This window comes from Antennarius striatus, chromosome 12, assembly GCF_040054535.1.
Source record: "Antennarius striatus isolate MH-2024 chromosome 12, ASM4005453v1, whole genome shotgun sequence".
NCBI classification, from domain to species: Eukaryota; Metazoa; Chordata; class Actinopteri; order Lophiiformes; family Antennariidae; genus Antennarius; species Antennarius striatus.
Genome location: NC_090787.1, coordinates 15,933,531 through 15,953,314, shown reverse-complemented (window position 1 = coordinate 15,953,314; position 19,784 = coordinate 15,933,531). Strand labels below are relative to the sequence as shown.

Here is a 19,784-nt window from a genome sequence, read left to right as displayed (position 1 = left end):
AGAGGACTGGTTGCACTCCTTTAAGTAAATCTGCAAACTGAACGCGGCAGACGCGCAGCATCAGTACCGAGAGGCTCGCAACAGCTGGTCTCCCTGCGTCCCCCGACGAGAGAAACAAGCCCGGGGAGAGGGACGGTAGGGAAGAGGGAGTCATGCGGTCAAAGAGGACGCCGTTTCCTCCAGGAGAGCCATGGAGAACCGGGATGCGGCAGCGCGAAGCATAATCTGTACGGACGCGCTAATTGAATCGGAATAGCACCGACTGTTGCGGGCGCCCTGGACCGGCGAAGGTACGGCACCCCACCGTTACGGAGGAGGAGAACCAACCGGAGTCCATCTCCCCTCAAGTCAATGAGTATTGTGGCAAAGCAGCCCCTGCGGTGGAGTCGGCCAGGGCAGCACTTTCCTAAAATATGACCAGGGGTGCTTGGATGCGTCGGCAGCATGATGAAGGTTTAAAATTCTGGTTTGCACCCCGAGAGAACGAGAAGCCATTTACCGAGTCGGAGCGGGCCCAGAGATGGCGACTATCGCTGGCATCTCTCCTGTTCATCACCGTCCTGCTCTCTGATCACTTGTGGTTCTGCGCCGAGGCGAAACTGACGCGGACCCGAGACAAGCGATCGGACGAGGAGCCTGCAATTACGGACATGGCGGAGTACCTAAACTCCCTCCACCGACCACATATCCCAACATCACCCGACCCCCACCACCACCTCGCCAGAGAGCAAGATGTTATTTTTCTAGGGAATTCTACTCTATGGCGAATGGACACCTGTCACCCCGACAGCCTGTCCAAAGACTGCTTTACATTCACGGACGCGCACACCGTGTGCCTCGGCCTCTCCGGCGGATGGGACAAGGGGACGCAGTTGGCGTACGTGAATCTGAGCGATTTATACCTTTCTTTTTGTAATTCCTACTCACTTTTGGATTTGTTTTACGGGTTTACGAGTCCGGGCGTTTTGAATTGCACCCTGAATACGACCACGGGGGTGGATCAGCAAGGATGCAGGAAGTGCGTCCGGGCTTATCAGCATCTGGACCAGGATGCGGAAAAGAAGTACCGGGAGTTTGAATTGCTGGTTCAGAAATACGAGACGGATGCATACTCTGTTCGGACATGCATGGAGGAATGCAAGGTAAGACTGACGAGGCCGTGCCGCGCACGCGCACACACACACACACACACACACACACACACACGCATGCCAAGTGCATTCAAGAGGGTGGGTTCTCAGTCGTCATGGCAACCGTTGGGCATATCTGTCAGTCTATAGTATTTTTTTTTTTTTTTTTTTAGAATCCATACTAGAGGATAAAGCCTCTGTCATATCAGCTCCTCTTGTTGGTTTTGTAAGATGCTGGCACCTGTAGACCTTCATCACCCTCTTCTTAATCCTTCCCCTTCTTTCCCACTCTGATTCTAGCCCATCTGATATGAACTACTTCACCAACTGCGACTGTGGAGGTGATGTTTGGCATTTGGAGTAAGATCCAGGCTTGTGCTGCCGCTCTATGAAATGAAGGCAGAGAGGGCTCTGATTGGTGCTTATTTCAGTGTTATTAATAGCACAAGTGATTCCTGCACCTAATCCAGGCTTTGTATCGTCCCCAGTTTGCTTGTTGTTCAAAATGACATGGCAGCATTACTGAACAGACTGTGGAGTACACGTTGCGCATGTCAACAGCGTTGTATGCTCGAAGTCTACATCACCGATACACACAGAAGCATACACACACACACACACACACACACACACACACACACACACACACACACACACACAGACAGAAGACACTTCTTTTTTGTACTACCCATAGGCATAAAAAGTTACCTGTAAATTGCAACATGATGGGGATTCATCGGTTGGATTGCTCTTCAATCTGTTTGATTTGTTGTGCAGTGTACTGTTGCAGAGGCTTGCAGCTCTCCATGTGCTGCGTGGCTTCTGCTTGCTGTCCGTGGTGCTGAAAAGAAGGCCCCGTCCGAGGCCTCTCCGGAAGCACGTTCGTTCCTTCAGCCGTCTAAACTGTTATCTGTTATTTTTAATTACCGGTATTCTGATTTGACTAGTTGCATAGTGTGTTTCATTGAAACAAACACCATAACAACATGTCCTTCATTTTTCCTACCCTATTACTGAAATTCAGCTCAGCTCATGAAACCACCTGATGAAGTCAAGAAATGCAGAGTCGAGGTCTTTCAGCGTCAAACACATATATTTGCTGGTATGGAACTTGATTAATGACTCTGGGGATGTGAGACATGTGTTCAGGGATAATTTTAGTTTAACTTGCTAGATGTTCTCTATTTCGAGGCATTATTTTTGCTCAGCAGCTAAAATGTGAACTGCAGCACCATGAGTTTATTATCCTTATTGTCAATGATGTCAGACATTGTAAAGGCAGTTCTTATCAGACTAGTCTAAAGCAGGTGAACCTGCAGAATCACCATAACAGCAGTACAACACCTGCTACACAGTGACCCTCTCAAAGCAGGAAGTCTCTCCTTAGAACTGACCTCACGATGATACCGCAGCCCAAACTTATCTCTACAAGATATATGGTGCACACAGGCAGACAGCCAGCGTGCTGGGCGGTGAGTGCTGACCATCTATGTGCGTGTGAGGAAAAATAAAAACCAGTGGGAGGATATACTGAGGATAAACCTTCATCACAGTGGTATCATGTGTTTATTTAGTGTGAGTCACACCTTATTGCTATGCCTGTGTCAGAGACTGTATGCATTGTGTAGTTGCTTCCTTCTTGCTTCCATCTAATCAGTTGTGTGCATTTGCACTCCTACTCTTTGCTAATGTAATCAGACTCAGGCAGGGCTACAGTAGCCTTTTAGCCCCTTCAATCCAATCTGAATTGCTAATCTGCTTCAGCGTTCATATGACCTTTGTGAAAGCACAGCACCTCAGGCCTGCATCACAAACCAGTGCTCCTTGAAGAATCACTCTGTAGGACAATAAAAAAGACTTTAGACAGCCTGAAACAACAATTAGCGCCTTTCACGCTTATCTTTCTCATTCTTCTCACCTCAGACCACTCTGCTCCAGTAAATTCTTGATCCACAATTTCAACAACTGCTCAGGGTTTCAGTTCAAATGGTTTAAATGTAAATGTAACAAAGCCCGATCTTTGTGTATGCTGCAGCAGTCTGCCTTGTTGATGTTTGAGTGAGCAGATAAGCTTGTGAGATAATATGGATGAGGAAAGAATAATGGAAGATGTCAGGTAAGATTAACAAGTGAATTCAAAGTATGTGACAGACAAGGAGGAGACCAGTTCAGCACAGACATTCTTCTCATATTAAAAAAAAAACATAACTAGTCTTCTAATCTTTAGGGGAAAAGATGTAAACCATTGTTGTTTATATATTCCACTCAAGTCCTCCAGTTAGCTAAGGTCCATCCATCCATCCGTTCATCCGTCCATCCATCCATCCATCCATCCATCCATCCATCCATCCATCCATCCATCTATCCATCCATCCATCCATCCATCCATCCATCCATCCATCCATCCATCCATCCATCCATCCATCCATCCATCCAACAAATCATGGAGCAGAATACAGTTTATGAATTTGTGTATGGATTTGTAAGTGGGTTTTCATTAATTATATACTCTTAATGTTTTTTTTAACATACTTGAGAACAATATAAAAGTAATGAATCACAAAGTCATACAAAAACCATCATAAAAATAAATCCTACTCTACATTTCCTCTGTCAATAAGCCTTTGGGCTCAGTTTGACTGACTTTTCCCTATGTTGTTTATTCAAACATACATACTAAGAAGAAAAAGGCTCAGACAGAGACTATAATCAGGTGAGAGCTTTGTCTTCATCTGCAATTAGAAAATAATATGTATTGTGATGTGCTGTGAACCTGCCTGGATATCCTTAGGCAGAATGTTGTTGTCACACAGCTGGCTTCCCAAGGATCTTGGATGGAGAGGGAAGGTGAGATGCTAGAATGCTTTTTATTTTGTACATGTGGGAGTAAAAAAACAAACAAAAGACACTGAGAAGAAAACAAACAACACCGTGGAAAGTAGTCAAAATCACAATAATAGTCAAAACAATAATGACATGAATCTCACATGTCCAATAAGGAGTAAAGTGAAGCATAAGCTTTTAAACCTACCCTTTCTCATCTGGAGTACTTAGTTAACAATCAGTCATCCGGATCATATATAGTTACAGATAAATATTTACAAGAAAAGTAGAAAAACAGGTAGCGAAAATAAACAAATACTTAAATCATTTATGAAAAAACCTGTTTGTTAAAGCCCTCTTCCCTCCTGTACCTGCTGAACACCAGCTGATGTTGGTGAACTGTTGACTATAATGTATGACGGGTGTTTAAGAAGACGTGTTGTTACAGCGGATTGATGTATTCTAAAAGAGAACTGCTGACGAAAGGTAAACATTTTATACCTGCCCGATAGGGGTAGTATCTGAGAGATGATGGTTTACGTGAAGAAATTATTAGGGGGAAAAAATGATGATGGTCAGTGGATGAAAACCAGCCTACACATTAATTCTATCTTCAATCTGGTTACAAGGGTCCTGCTCTGTATTAAACAAATACAATTTTGTCATGAATTAAGGTAATATTTCAGTATGTGATATTTTCAAAAATACTGTGTTTAGCTTTTTAAATTATGAAATGGAAGAATGATGATGAATGTTTGTCATCTTTTTTTTAAACAACACACTGTGTGCATGAGCACAGGCTTGTCAGGACAAACAGAGAATAATTATATGCAAAGAGATATAAAACATTAACTAACAAACTGAAAAAAGCTGTTGTATGATAAAATTATTCGATGCGTATTTAGTAAAAATGAATACAACTAATGTGTCCCTCCTGTTCTGTTTTCTTTATTCTTTTCTATTTGTGTTCTTTACACGTTTTGATGTCAGTATGCACTTGTTTATAACACAAATACACGCACGTACGGACACACACACACACACACACACACACACACACACACACACACACACACACACACACACACACACACACACACACACACACACACACACACACACACACACACACACAAGGAGCCCCATGTGCAGTGTATCCTGCAGGTCCAGACCTGACTGTCCTTTCCGGTGTAATTTAATTTGCACTCCCATAATTCTCTTCTTCTCTGGTGGTTGTGTCTCTGGGGTTGTATCTCAACATGTTGATCTCCTCTATCCTTCCATCCGTCATTGTCTTTAGCTTCCTTTCACATCCTCTCTCTTTTGTCTTGATCCCATCTGTGTTGGTGAACCGAGGAACCAACATCCCACGAGCACGCGTCCACTATTTGCATCACCTCCACCGTCTTCCTCCTCCTTATGGACTTACTTCCCATCGGGGGCTTTGTTACCTCCCTTCTTTCCTAATTCTGGCTGTGTGGGTTTTGATCTCTCTTTTCCTACCGGAGTGATAGATACTGATCTAGGATAAGGCTGTTTCCTTCCCTTCAATTACAGGCCTGTCCACACAGATTCCTCTGTGTGCTCACCCAGCCAATCTGGCCCCTCTGCTAATACAATCACATTTCTCTTCTTTTACTCTCTATTTCCACAAGACGATTCAGTCCCTATTTAATCTGACTGTTAAGCTTTATGTTTTAACTCTACAGTGAAGATAAGCTGATTTTCTTTGCATTAAATGAAGCAGAATTAACAAATATACATGGTAAGGCAAGGAGGAACGGTAAACTAAATTATATACCAGCATGTTAACATGGTAACAATAACTATTCTAATGTGTTGGTATTTAGATTTACGCTATACTGATCTCCTTGTTCATTGTAGCACCATGCTAACATTGCCGGATAACACTAAACACAGGCACATGACTGAAGCTAATGGCAGTGTTGTTAAATATTTAAACATAAACCAAGCTATCAGACAAATTACAATTGTGATAACCTCAAGTGATTCTAATTATCCTGAAGTAACATTAAACTTTTATCTGATGTCACAGTAGTTTTTCCAACACTTAAAGCTGAATGTTCATTTTTGGTCCTAGAAACAACTGGACAATTACAATCCCACCACTTGTACTTGTAACAGTTGCGGGCCTCTCAATCGTGTTACACGTTCTTCCGTTTGGAAGTAGGTTGTCCAATTATAATGGAATTGTAAATGTTTAAATCTCTTTTTTCCGAGGTCATGTTGCTCATTTTCTCTTAAAAGCTGAGATTGTGTATTACTATTGAAAGTGCCAGATCAGCCACCACAGAAATGTTTTTTTTTTTTTTTCAGTACAATAAAATTGTGCAAATATTCCACTCACAACTATAAACCTGCTGGTGGCACTAGGTGCAAAAAGAGACAATCAGCATAGTCACTGGTAAACATATATGGAGACTATAAATGTCAGTGCAAAAGTTATTGCTGCCTTACCACGAGTTGTAGAGATAACAACAATCATCAGACTGACGTCATCCATAGAGACCTTCTGTTAAACTATCAATAGCAAATCCGAGCTTCATAAATGTAAAACAATAGATCCTCTTGTTTCAGCTCAAATGAACAATCAAATAAAATAGCATCTTTTACGTACGTTTTGACAGTAACATCATAAAGAAATGTACTCATGCTCGCATTTTACTTTACTACTAAACTTTGTTCTGTTAAGTTACTCATTTCTTGAAACTGATGCCTTTATTATTTAAATTAAATGGAATTATTCTTGTACATGGTACAGAATGTACAGATTGCTTTGCTATCAACACATACAGCATGGCCCTACTACCAGGCCTTTTCTCTCTCTCTCAAATTCAATTAGAGCTCTGTTGCTACTCTATGCAGATCAAATAGATCCAGGGAAACTCCCCTTCATATGAGCTGCCAGTGTTTGTTTCTCCGCAGGCAGGAGATAAGGGAATGTATCTGTTAGAGAAGAACACAGCAGCACTCCCATAGAAACGCCTTTTCGTCGTCCTCTATTACCAGTCTAAGCGGCACAATGAGACAGTGCAGCTTCCTTGTTTGCTGCCTTCAGCCTCGGATCTATCAACACATCCACACCCATTTCTTTCTCTCCATATAATTTCCGTCTTCCCTGTCGGCCACTACTCTTAACAAGAGCTATTTTCCTCATTTAGTTAATGTATTGTGAAGTACCATCCTGTTTGCTTATTGCCTGGTTTAGGTCAGCTGAGACAGTCTGACACAACATTACATGTTTGTGTTTGTGACTGTGTGCTAAATGAAACTGAAGTATCCTGCCATTCATCGTAGGCCACAGCTTCACTGAGAAACAGGTCCTTTAAATGCATCCAGTTCAACTAAAACATTCGACATTATCAAATTATTATTTTCACAAATGCATACTTGTTCTCTGTGTCATCGCTCCTCAGTCTCACTGCTACAGTGAGTTGAATGATTTGATGAGTGGGTGATGTGTGAGGTCAGACTTTCTAAGAGAAAGTGAGGAAAGAGCGGGCTAGAGAGACAGGAAATGGCTGCTCTTGATAACTGACTACTGAATTAAACACTGAAGATATCAAATTGGTTAACATGAGACTTTCATTTGTTTAAGGTATTGATTTAAGGTGGTAAACATGTGTTTAAAACACATGTTTACCACTTATCCACAGAAACCAGTAGATTCTTTACTTCTGTACAGAATTTAACCGACACCTGTCATTCCAGTTTTATGCATTATTACTTAATACACACACACACACACACACACACACACACACACACACACACACACACACACACACACACACACACACACACACACACACACACACACACACACACACATTCGTGGTTTTAAATCCTCTCTAGTGTTAAAACGCCTTCATTCACTTCTTTTTCTGCCATATTTGGAAGGAATAGAAAATTGCTTGTCAATAGAGTGCACCATTGATAAAAATGGAAACTACTTAAACAGAAGTTCACCGAAGCAGCTCTTTTGAAGCTATTTATATCGCAAAAGAGTGCATGCCTGTTATTTTGGGACTCCTTTCACTAAAAGCTGTAAACTATTTAATGGTGTTCATACTGAATGAAAAACGCCACGGACAGCACATCACATTTATTATAAGACTTCCCCTCAGAGGTGAAGACACCTGAATAATTAATTATTTTTAGCAAATAAATCCTCCAAAATAGTTCATTGAAGGAGAGTTAGAAAATAAAACTCAGTCATTATCACTGCAGGTGCAGTTACACAACTTTACAGGTTTTGGAGACCATTACGGACATTTTGATGTGACTACAACTTTTTCATCCCCTCAAGCATCAGTCACCAGATGATCATCTGAAATATGGATATTCTATCAGATCTTCACCCTGGTTTCATATATAAATAGCAGCGTAGCTAATTCCCTGAAGTTGGGTTTTCAGGCAGCACTAAGACTTATTACTTTTATTTTTTAGTGATGCTCATAGAAAATGCTGACCACCAAAAGTAGTCTCACTGAGGATTAGCATGGGAATTATCAAAGAAAATTCCCCAGATCTGATCTGAGCACAGCCCCTTTAATACCACAATGTTATTGTGGTCAGTGTTCTTTTTGTGCGAGATGGTTTCAGATGCAGTTGGTGATAATACTGGTTATACTGGAAGGAAAACACCCCAAAACCACAAACCAAAAAAGTCAAAGTGAAAGCATCAACAGCAGATTGAATATGTTGCTTAGGCAAAGTTTCCAAGACCAGCGCAATAAAGAGCTGTAATCTGTCACCAAGGTTAAACAGAATGTGACAAAATTATACGTGTTACTAAAAAGACTATTATCAAGATGATTTTCATCTCATCCTTGATGGATGGAGAAAAGCGCAGTCTGAAGAAATCTGGAAACAAAACCACTCATAATATAGTTTTCCAATTTGCTTAACTAATTGCAGTAATTTGAAAGCAGTGGTTCAGTCATTGAACCATTGGTGCTGATTTGGAGTTCTACTGGCTGCCCTGGTTTGAGAGTTCAGCGGTGAAGCGTGTGTGTGAGGTGTGTGTGTGTGTGTGTGTGTGTGTGTGTGTGTGTGTGTGTGTGTGCAGCATATGCTCTGAAATGTTTTTAATTTATTAATTAACATATCTACTACTAGAACTATTGCTAGTGCACCATACTACTATAGGTTTGTGTTTGCATGTAGATTGTTCTGTTTTATAGTATTCAAGCAAAGCCAGTTTCCTTTAGTCTATTCTATATGATCCTAGAGGTTCAGAATGCAGCGCTGCTGAGAGGCCCAAAGGTAAAGTCAAAGGTTATTGGAACTCAGAAGTCAAAAGTTTAACTTGTTTAACGTTGGTTTGTAACTTTTATATTTGACATGATTATAACATCTATAACATAAGATATTGAAATCGCAGCCATTTAAATTTGCAAAATTCCCATCTGGTGTGCACACACACATTCTGATTAGAATGTGATTAATGGGAAGGAACAACCGTCCCTTAATACAATCTATGAAAGAACCATTATCAAACATACACACAAAAATCCCATGGGAGCCCTCTCACATTTTATTCTTGGAATATGCACTATTACCTGCAGACATTACAGAGCCAGCAAATGTAAAGAGCAACCATTTTAAACTTTATTCCAACTCTTAACTCCAATTAACCAGCTCAGCCCTGACTCTTAAAGTGTCTACCACAGTGGATTGAGATCTACGATAATGATCTCACAATCCTTTTTTCATTACTTGTACTATTATAGTCATTACAACTGTTTATGCAATGTTAGTAGATAGTGGGCTATTATGCTAACATGCAATATGCAGTACAGACACACACACACACACACACAAACCCCTTGAATGTATGAATGTCTGCTGTATGTATGTTTTCATTTGATAGCTTAAAGGCACGTATTTATTTGACCGGTATATTGGTGTTGCCACAGGGCAATGCAAATAGGTAAATTTTCTTTCAGGCACTTGTGTATTTGTACGAGGGAACAGATGGTTCAACCAGAAGAGACTGATGAAGTAAAGACAGTATATTGTTGTATATTGCTGTTGATGATATGTGACAGTAATGCTAGAAGATCTTTCTAACACTGACTCTTCAGAAAATCTAGATTAAAGGACCTCTGAGCAGTAGCAAGACACCAGTGGCGGTGGTGGCTGATGACTCTGCTGAGACTCATGAGGATGAAGAGGCTAAAAAAAATTAAGAAGTTGGTGACCTGAGGTGACAGGAACTGAAGGACATATACAGTATACCAGCCACATGAATGAACAAGAGACACTGACAGAATCATATTTATAAAGACAGTACCAAGGCTGTGAAAGAATGTCACTGTGCTATTGGATAGATGTGACCAGCTGGTGCGAACAGCTGACATCTCAATTGACAGTTCAGATACTGACAGGGAATTAGGAATGAGTATGTGTGAGAGGTGTGAATGATGGTATGGTATAAGAAAAAATAATAATACAGGCCTCACCATGCAGTGGAACGGTCTCCCTGACTGACTTTAGCCCAAGCCTTAGTGCTCGGCTAGCTGCCTAGCTAATATATTAATGCTGGGACAACAGAAGTGAAGTGTATTTTCTTCCTCTGGTGTTTTTTGAGCAACTTTGGATCTGTTGCCAATGAGTGAACGGACACATCCCTCATTCTGCTTTAGCACATAGTCTGAGTAGTCCTGGAAATACAATCAGACTAGGGATCATTATAACAGTAACACACTGATGGAATATTCATTAAGTCGCACCTGCATTTTAGCCACATATAGAAGACACTTGAACTGGCAAGAAAATTGAAGAACACAAAGATACTGACAGCATCAGTACTCAAAGAAGTGTAGTTACAGCTTGAGCATCACTGGCAGAAGGACAAAAAACAGTTCCCAGACTGATGACATTCTCACATTCCTGAGTCATGAGCATCATCAGCTGCTCACAGCATGTCCTGATTCAGAGAGAGGTGAGCAGAAGAGCGAAGGCAGACACGTACACGGCGTCTACAGACGTACGCAGTTTACTTTGGCATAAGCAAGAGCACCACAGACATCAGAGAAACACACGCACAACAATCATGTGATGGATGTAAAGCAGAGGTGAAGAGGACAGGGAGATTGACAAACAAATACCCGGTAATGTGTTCAGCATGATAGGCTTTTGTCAGATCCCTCGACATACTGCATTTTGTTCTGCATTTTGTCATTTCATTTGAGCACCTTGTCTTAATCCCCTCATTTTTAATCAGGCTACTGTGTCTGCTTGTGTTTGTTGAGTGAAGGAAACTGCCTGCAATTGTAAGTGCAAGGATTGTTGGAATATTTCAGTCATTTTGTTTTTTATTTTTATTTTCAGGAGGCATGAAGAATAAGCAACAGTCTGACATTTAAGAAAAATCTTCTCGCTGAAAGTTCAGTGCCACTCTTAAGATCAATACCACTTTTATGTGTTCCCAAGAAATGATATAGCCAGGAGACTGAAAGCGGGGGGGGCATTTTTCCAGTAAAATGTTTTATTGTTTAAACAAATAACAAGTGAATTGTTATTTAAAATTTGGCCTAACAGTCTAAGCAAGGCTAACTGACTGACCGATGGGGATAGATTCATAATTATGTTTGCTGAATCATATTTTGTTTCCACTTTATCGGTCGCAAATAACAAGTATTTGTATTTTCAATTCTTCAATTAATTATTTGTTTATAAAATGTTGGAAAATAATGGAAAATGCCCATTATAATTACTGTCAGCCTAAGGCAAAATGATGATTTATTCTAATAGAAATACAAGCCGGAAGAAGTCAATTTATCATAATATATGCCAAGCAAACTGTTTCTTAATTAACCTAAATAAATATTTTTTTGTCAGTTGCACCATTAAACAAACTTTTATTAATTGTTTCTTCCCTTGTACAATGTCCTGACAGTCATTAAACCAATGATCATGTTCGGGGGAAAAAGTGCTGAGAGTTGCTGATGCAGCTTTATGTTTTTAGTCATGATGGATGGTTTCATCCCCATCTTGGACAGAAATCAAGTCCTCCACATTTCATTTTTTTCATGTGTGTATTCAGGGCTGCATGATGGAAAGTTGTACTGAGGGTACAGTGCGATACAGACTAAAATATATTATATATATGTTTTTATCCAATATATCCAAATATATCCTAAAAGAGCAGTCCACATCATTTCTCTATTGGCACTTTTAACTGAGGAGCCTTTCTTCCATACATGCTCAAAGCATTTCAGGCATCCAAAATTCATGTTAGTCCAAGAGAGGACATCCAATTTCTCAGTCTTCCTCCAGTCCATCACAGGGATGTGATTGTGGGCGGAGCATGAAGAGATGAGATAACGGTTATTGATGGCTACAGATAGAACATGGAAGAGAAACCATGTGAGACAGAAGAGAGACGAGGGTGAGCTTGAACTGGTGATGAGGGTCTTATCGGCCCCTCTTTTTCATAGCTTGTCACCTGTAATGTGTGTGTGTGTGTGCTTGTGTGTGTGTGTGTGTGTGCGCGCATATACTGTATATGTGTGGATGGATGGATGGTGGAGGGGCCAGTGTTGTTTTTCACCTGCTGAATTTTCCCCCTGAGTTGAAAACCAGTTTGTCCATTTGTCCTCATCCCCCCATCTGTCAACTGCAGCCGCATCATTCTTTCTTCATCCTTGAACTCCATCTTTGCGACTGTCTGACTTTCAGTCTTTTTATTCCACCCTTTCCCTCCTTGGAAACTACCCTTATATCATAGATGGTGCTCTATCTTGTCCAGTTCTGTCTCTTATTTTGTTATCTTTTTTTTGTGCAGCTTTGCAGTGAGTGGCGGCAATTCTTTCTAAATTATTCATCTGTCATTGAGTTTTGAAAAGCACTGAAGAAGAACTGGAAGACTCCTCTCCCTTGCTTCCACACCCCTGTGACACTGTTGCACCTTGCTTTTTGTCAAAGCAAATACACACAAGCACACACACACACACACACACACACACACACACACACACACACACACACACACACACACACACACACACACACACACACACACACACACACACACACACACACACACACACACACCAAACAGTGAACACAGGGAAAGTAGACATAAGGTTTCTTTCTTGGATATCCTCATAGGAGTCAGTTTAATTGTAGGAATTTTCTCTGGAACGTTTTCAGGCACTCAAAAACAATTTAGGCTATTCAGCATCAGCAGATTTGCTCTGAAAATCTTGATGTAATATTTCTTCATAACAAGAAAATCCTTGTGTTAAGTACTAATTCTTGCTGACAACTGCAGAATACCTACAGAGCATTCTCTAGATGGTGACATCAGCAGGACTCCTCCTTTATGGTCAGCACTATTGTTCTCTATGTCCGTTTGTTGTGGTTTGAATTGAAATCTTTGTATGATACAGTGTGTGCGTGTGCGTGCTTGTGTGTGTGTGTGTGTGTGTGTTGTATTGCCTATTTAGTAGGAAAGAATCAAATAGAGGTGTCAATTGAGAGATCTTCTAAATATTTAAGATAAAACATTTTACCATTTGCTTGTATTTTAATGTCAGTGTGTGTGGGATATGAGGAAGAGATATGATAGCGTGAATGAGCACAAAGAGTGAAACTATTCACAAGCTGAGTTCCCATTTGAAACCGGGGGCGAGGTTACAGATGAGAAGAATCAGGAGGTGGAGTACTCTAGAAAAAGACATAAGTGGGAAGAAATCAAAGAGAAGGGGGTGTGTGCCAAATGGACACATAATATTGATGATGTTTGTAAGCTGGAAACACATGTAATAGGAGACTGGACAAACAGGAGGTGTGACTGGGACTATGGGGGCATGACCTTACCCCCCGTCACCAAATGAGATTGATGCTTTCAGAGAAGGGACACAGATGCTGGTGGCACATCTTTGGCATGGGAAATGATGATTGATTTGTATGTGGTGCGATGAGGGTCATATCCTGTACAGAGGACAGCTGGACGGTCACTGACAGGATTACTTTGTCTATCTCGTTCTGTCTTTTATCACTTCCTCTGCCTTCATTAGCTCTGTGTTCACCACCCCCAACCTACCATTAACACGAGGTGTTCTTCCTGCACGCTGGGACAACTCAACCTTTCTCTCTCACTCAGTTCTACTTCCACTGATGATAACAAACTGTATTCCCAATTCCAATTCCTCTTTTTAAACTCACTCTTCATGTTTTGACAATGATTTATTTGTACCTCTTGTATTATTCTTATTATTATGGAATAAATTTAATATATATGCAAATCTTGTGTAGGTTCGTTCATTTGAGCTGCCTGTTCAAAAAGTTTCCTGGGATTTCGTACCACTATCTTCTACCCCTCAATTTTGAGTCAGCATCTAAAACCACTTCATTTGAAGTGTCCTCTGTAGGCCAAGTGGCCACCACCCCTTCATCCCCTATATGAGAGTGTTAAGTGGAAGCTAATGTGTACTGTCATTATGAATACCTTCAGAACAGCAGTAAAGATCATCAACATGGGTTTTGAGGTCTGATATATATTTTATTGATCCTGAAGGAAATTTGAGTCACAAATTTAGAAGACAGTAACAGAGGTAGTCACAAAAACCACAGATAGGGTAGAAAGAACAATAAAAATAAATATAACAAATCTCAGAATATCAACATTAAATGACTGTGGAGTCCTAACAAGGCTAGGTTACCACTTTCTTGTGGGGATTCTCAATTATGCAGATTATTGTAATCCATGAAGTTTGAATAGTTTGAATAGAATTGACTTTAAAAAAAAAAGTAAAGGGTTATGAAGAAAAGAGAAATGCCTAAAACATACACAGTTTATGCTGTAAAGTAACTGCTGCTCTGAGCAGCAGGGATCAGTGTTGGTGGCATGCTCAGTGTTTCTGTGTCCACACAGAAAAGTCTTCCCTCAGCATAATTACATAATCATAGCTTCTACATCTCCTTGACAAACCACTTCACCTTTAAGTGGCTTGCCTTTTCCTCCCCAGACTAGTTAGGTAACTCCTAGTTATTGTCAACAGTTCCAGTTTCACAATAAAACCACCCTGTTGTTAAAATACATGGGGAAGCCAGGGGTGACCATCAGTAGTATCCTTATGTGCTGTAGCTCATCCTCTAAACAAATCATGTGGATCATGATTTTTTGCCAATACCTGATCTGATCCAAATGTTCATAGAGAATCTTCACCTCACTGTGTGTCTTCATTCCCTCTCTCACTTCTGGCCTCTCTCTGTTCATCTTGGTCTTGCATGAAAGCGAAGGAATAAAAAGCAGAAAGAAGTTTGCGGTAGGAGCACACAATGCTTTTACAAGTCTTTGCTTGTGAAAGCTCAGCCCCATTTGTGTGTGTTTGCTGACGTGTGGGATCTGGCCATGTATGTGGTGTGTAACATGTGTGTGCTTATCATTGTGTTCCTGTGTGTTCTTGGGGCTCAGTGTAATCTCAGTTCTAATCTGTCTGCCAGGAATCTGTGTGGCTCATTAGCACTGTAACTCAGCACCAATGTCACTGTGAAGACACCAACGACACATCCACTGCAAGAAATCTACCCACCATGTTCAGTGTGTGTGTGTGTGTGTGTGTGTGTGTGTGTGTGTGTGTGTGTGTGTGTGTGTGTGTGTGTGTGTGTGTGTGTGTGTGAGAGAGAGAGAGAGAGAGAGATTTTCATGTTTTTTCATGAAAGCCAAATTACAAGATAATCACGTTGACACTAAATCAAAAAGGAATTCACATATCAAAAACAAACAGTACTGCGTGTTTCTGAAGAAATAAAACATCTAACTTTTAACATTTATAAAACTAAAAACAGAGGCACTTGTCTCCATGTCCCCTGCTCCATTCACATTCAAAGTATTTCTTTTGTCATTAGCTTCTTAAATCTAAAAATATCTTTGCCTGTAAAAACTGGTTGGTCACTTCCTTCTGAATTCTTTGAATAAAAACTGATGCTAATCAGAAACATGTTGATGTCAGGAAAGAAATTTTCAACTTTGGCCCTCGAACCTTTACAGGATTTTTAAAAAAATCTTTTGCGAATCATATTTTTCTGTTATGGCGTCTTTCAGACTGTTATAATTTTCCTTCTCAGTAGGTGTGTCAGGTGATTCTTTAGCAATTTTCTTCTTTTATTCATTCTTGTGGTAGTGTTTTTTCTTTTAGGAGCTGCCGTTAATAATTCCTCATCCATCACAACATCATCCTCTTCCTCCCTCTCCAGCTGAGACTCTACCATCCCGGCGGCTGTCTCTTTGGCCCCCTCATGTTCCACCAAATAACTGTTCATCCTTTGTGCTGTTTTCCGTGCCCTGCATGTTATTCTGTGGCTCTGGGTTGGTGGCCGGCAACTGTTTAGCCTTTGTCCTGTCACCCATGACCTCTGGGTTGATGGCCGGTGATTCAGCGGAGGATGGGGTTGGAACTTCACAAGGCTGCGTTTGTGAAATCAGGACCGCAGCACTGGAATCCACCACAGAGACTGACAGTTTGTGCGGTCACCTGTATCCTGAGTGATATTCTGTGGCTCTGGGTCTGCCGTCGGCGGCCCAGCGGGGAATGGAGTCGGAGGGCCACAACGATGCGGCCTCGGAGCCTGGGCCGCAGCATCATAGACTGCCACAGCCGCCTAAGAAGCTGCAACCACCGGCTCAAATGAGAGAGAGAGAGAGAGAGAGAGAGAGAGAGAGAGAGAGCAATAGAGAGAGAGAGAGAGAGAGAGAGAGAGAGAGAGAGAGAGAGAGAGAGAGAGAGAGAGAGAGAGAGCTCCTCCTGGGTTTAAGTTTGGCTCATTTCTTGCACACATTCTCCTCAGTGTTGAGTTTTGTTGTTCATGAAGGTAAAATTAGATAAAACTCTATGAGCGCTGAACTTAAAGGAAACACTACTAAAAAGTTGAGGAAGGATAAGGAATATGTGATTTCCATGATGACAGGAATGATGTGTTGCTGCACACATTTTCATTAAATAACCTCTTCATTCTATTTATAGACACACTATATGATGCATCTTATGCTGGAGGAAGGCAGGATGGATGAGAGAAAAAGGTGGAAATAAAGAATAGTTAGAAGGAAGGAAGAGACAAGTTGCCATGGTAACATGAAATGGGCTGAAATTGAATGAAAGATGTGATGTAGACTGTTTCACTGGGTGAAAGCCACAACAATACAGGGTCTACCACTGCCGTTGTAACCGCAGATGCTGGTGGTGTATAGCTGCATGCGTCTTTTCTCTCGTTCCTCTGATTTAATCGAATTGATCATATTTGTATTGCCATTTCTTAACCGAACTCTTGATGCTGTTTTGTCAAGCTAAGTCAATCTAAATTGTTTGCCACCACTATATTCAGAGAGCAGAATAAGAGCCAATGGGAGAAGTGGGTCAGAGGGGGATATGGTCTTCTGCAGCCAGACTACTTCTGTCTGATTTCTCATCTCAGCTAATCAGGTTGTAGCACATAGCATAATCATTTACTTTATGCTTACACAAAATAAAGGTGTTCTACCAGTTGTTTATCAGGGAGAGGACTGTTCGAAAGCAGTGTAAATCACCTCTGCTGTGCATAAAAATGAAGATATGGTAAGGCAATCCAACACAGCATTAGGACTGTTTCAAAGTCGGCCATGTTTCGCTACTGTCAGTTGCAGATCTTAAACAGACAAGATGTTGTAGGCCAGGATGATTTCCCCATGAATGGAATGTTTTTTATTGAAAAATTCAGCAGTGTTGAAAGATGTAGCAAAACGTGAAAGAAATAAAAAGACTGCAGACAGTGATAGCTGCATCAGAATTGTCTCTTGTGTCCTTGGTGACGCAGATCTGGCATTTTTCTGCAGAAGAACCAACAGAGACGGAGAGAGACAGAGACAGGGAGTACATTTGGTGGGTCAGAGGCTGAGACAAACCAATCAATGCTCAAGGAGCGAACATTTGGTACCTGGAATGGAATCTGGCTGCTATTGTAGTTCTTTTTTACTGGAGGAAAGGAGGTGTCTGATTTGTATTATGCAGCATTCTAGCTGTATTACCAGTTAAAAAATATCAGCCTCACCAGCTGAGTTTTAGTTGCAGTTGAAATGGATAGATTTTTAGGATTTTGCCTTTGGGTTGAGACAATGTTGTTTTTCTGTTGACTTTGTGAGCTTGTGTGCATAGAGAGGAGGAGATAGTGGGGATGGGGGGTGAAGCCAGGGGCTGAAGATTAAAGAATAAATGCAGAGAGATTAAGAAAGTTGATAAAGTCTGAAATGTGATGTGAAGCGCTGGGCTGCTGTAACTTTATTAACAGATGTCTTCTTGATATTTGGGTCCGGCTGTGGAGATTCAGTTGTCTCCTTTATGAAACAAAAACAATCTTATAGCCTCACCAGCCTGAGAGAGTTTTTGCTCACAGACACCTTAATGACATGAAATAATAGTTTTTTCCTCTCGTAGAGGTAAATGAAGGAGCAAGCAGGTTCACTTAGTCATGCAGAGTTAGCTTGATGATGATGTGTTTTTTACTATGCTCACCTGCTGAGTGGTGCACTTGTTACAGCAGCATACTGCCACGTCAGCTATGTATAAGCAGTCACTTTAGAATGTACTCAGTTTACATCCATTACAAATGGTCATTCATTCATTCATTCATTCATTCAGTCATTCATTCATTCATCCACTCATTCATGAGATGGATGTAATCCTCTTGTCTTCAATCACTTTTCAGCATCCAGGTCAAATTAAAAATTATATTTATTTTAGCCACTTTTACTGTGTGAGTTATAGTTATATAGGCAAGTTATGAGTTATAGCTGCATGAGTATGTGTGCGTGTGTGTGTGTGTGTGTGTGTGTGTGTGTGTGTGTGTGTGTGTGTGTGTGTATTTTTTATTTGCAAATACAAGTGCTCACAGCAGCAGTAGAAAAATGACATGTACAGTATGGCAGCATAAAATGTCCATGTAGTAATGTAGTTGATACAATTTGATTGCAGTCCACACACTTCTGTTCCCAATCCTATTGGCCATCATTCAGATACAGTACTGTAGTTCTAAAGAGGTTTATCTGATATGTTCATCTAAACTTTTACTATTACTTAGTAATAATAAGTATGTGACTTTGATGAAGTGATGCAGAACATGCCTAGAAGTGAGAGAGTTGTCATTGGAGCAGACTTCAATGGACATGTTGGTGCAGGAAACAGAGGTGATGGGCAGGTTTGGTATCCAGGAGAGGAACGCAGAAGGACAGATGGTAGTTGACTTTGCAAAAAGGATGGAAATGGCTGTAGTGAATACTTTCTTCCAGAAGAGGCAGGAACATAGAGTGACCTATAAGAATGGAGGTAGGAGCACACAGGTAGACTACATCTTGTGTAGACGGTGTAACCTGAAAGAGATCAGCGACTGCAAAGTAGTGGTAGGTGAGAGTGTAGCCAAACAGCATAGGATGGTGCTGTGTAGGATGACTCTGGTGATGAGGAAGATCAAGAGGGCAAAGGCAGAGCAGAAGACGAAATAGTGGAAGCTGAAAAAGGAAGAGTGTTGCATGACTTTTAGGAAGGAGTTAAGACAGGCTCTGGGTGGTCAGGAGGTGCTTCCAGATGACTGGACAACTACTGCTAATGTGATCAGGGAGACAGCTAAGAGAGTACTTGGTGTGTCATCTGGACGGAAAGTAGATAAGGAGACTTGGTGGTGGAATGAGGAGGTACAGGAGTGTATACAGAGAAAGAGGTTAGCCAAGAGGAAATGGGACACTGAGAGGACTGAGGAGAGTAGACAGGAGTACAGGGAGATGCAGCGTAAGGTGAAGGTAGAGGTAGCAAAGGCCAAACAAGAAGC

The 19,784-nt window shown here is 41.0% G+C and overlaps 1 protein-coding gene across 1 annotated transcript in view; it reads left to right on the top strand.

Annotated features, from left to right (window-relative positions):
* Positions 1-413: 413 nt before the first annotated feature.
* The window catches only part of LOC137605292 (NALCN channel auxiliary factor 1), a 75,308-nt gene continuing 55,937 nt past the window's right edge, over positions 414-19,784 (top strand). The window contains exon 1 of the mRNA XM_068329853.1: positions 414-1,142. Coding sequence (XP_068185954.1) covers positions 414-1,142 — 729 coding nt within the window. The remainder of the gene's footprint in view (positions 1,143-19,784) is intronic.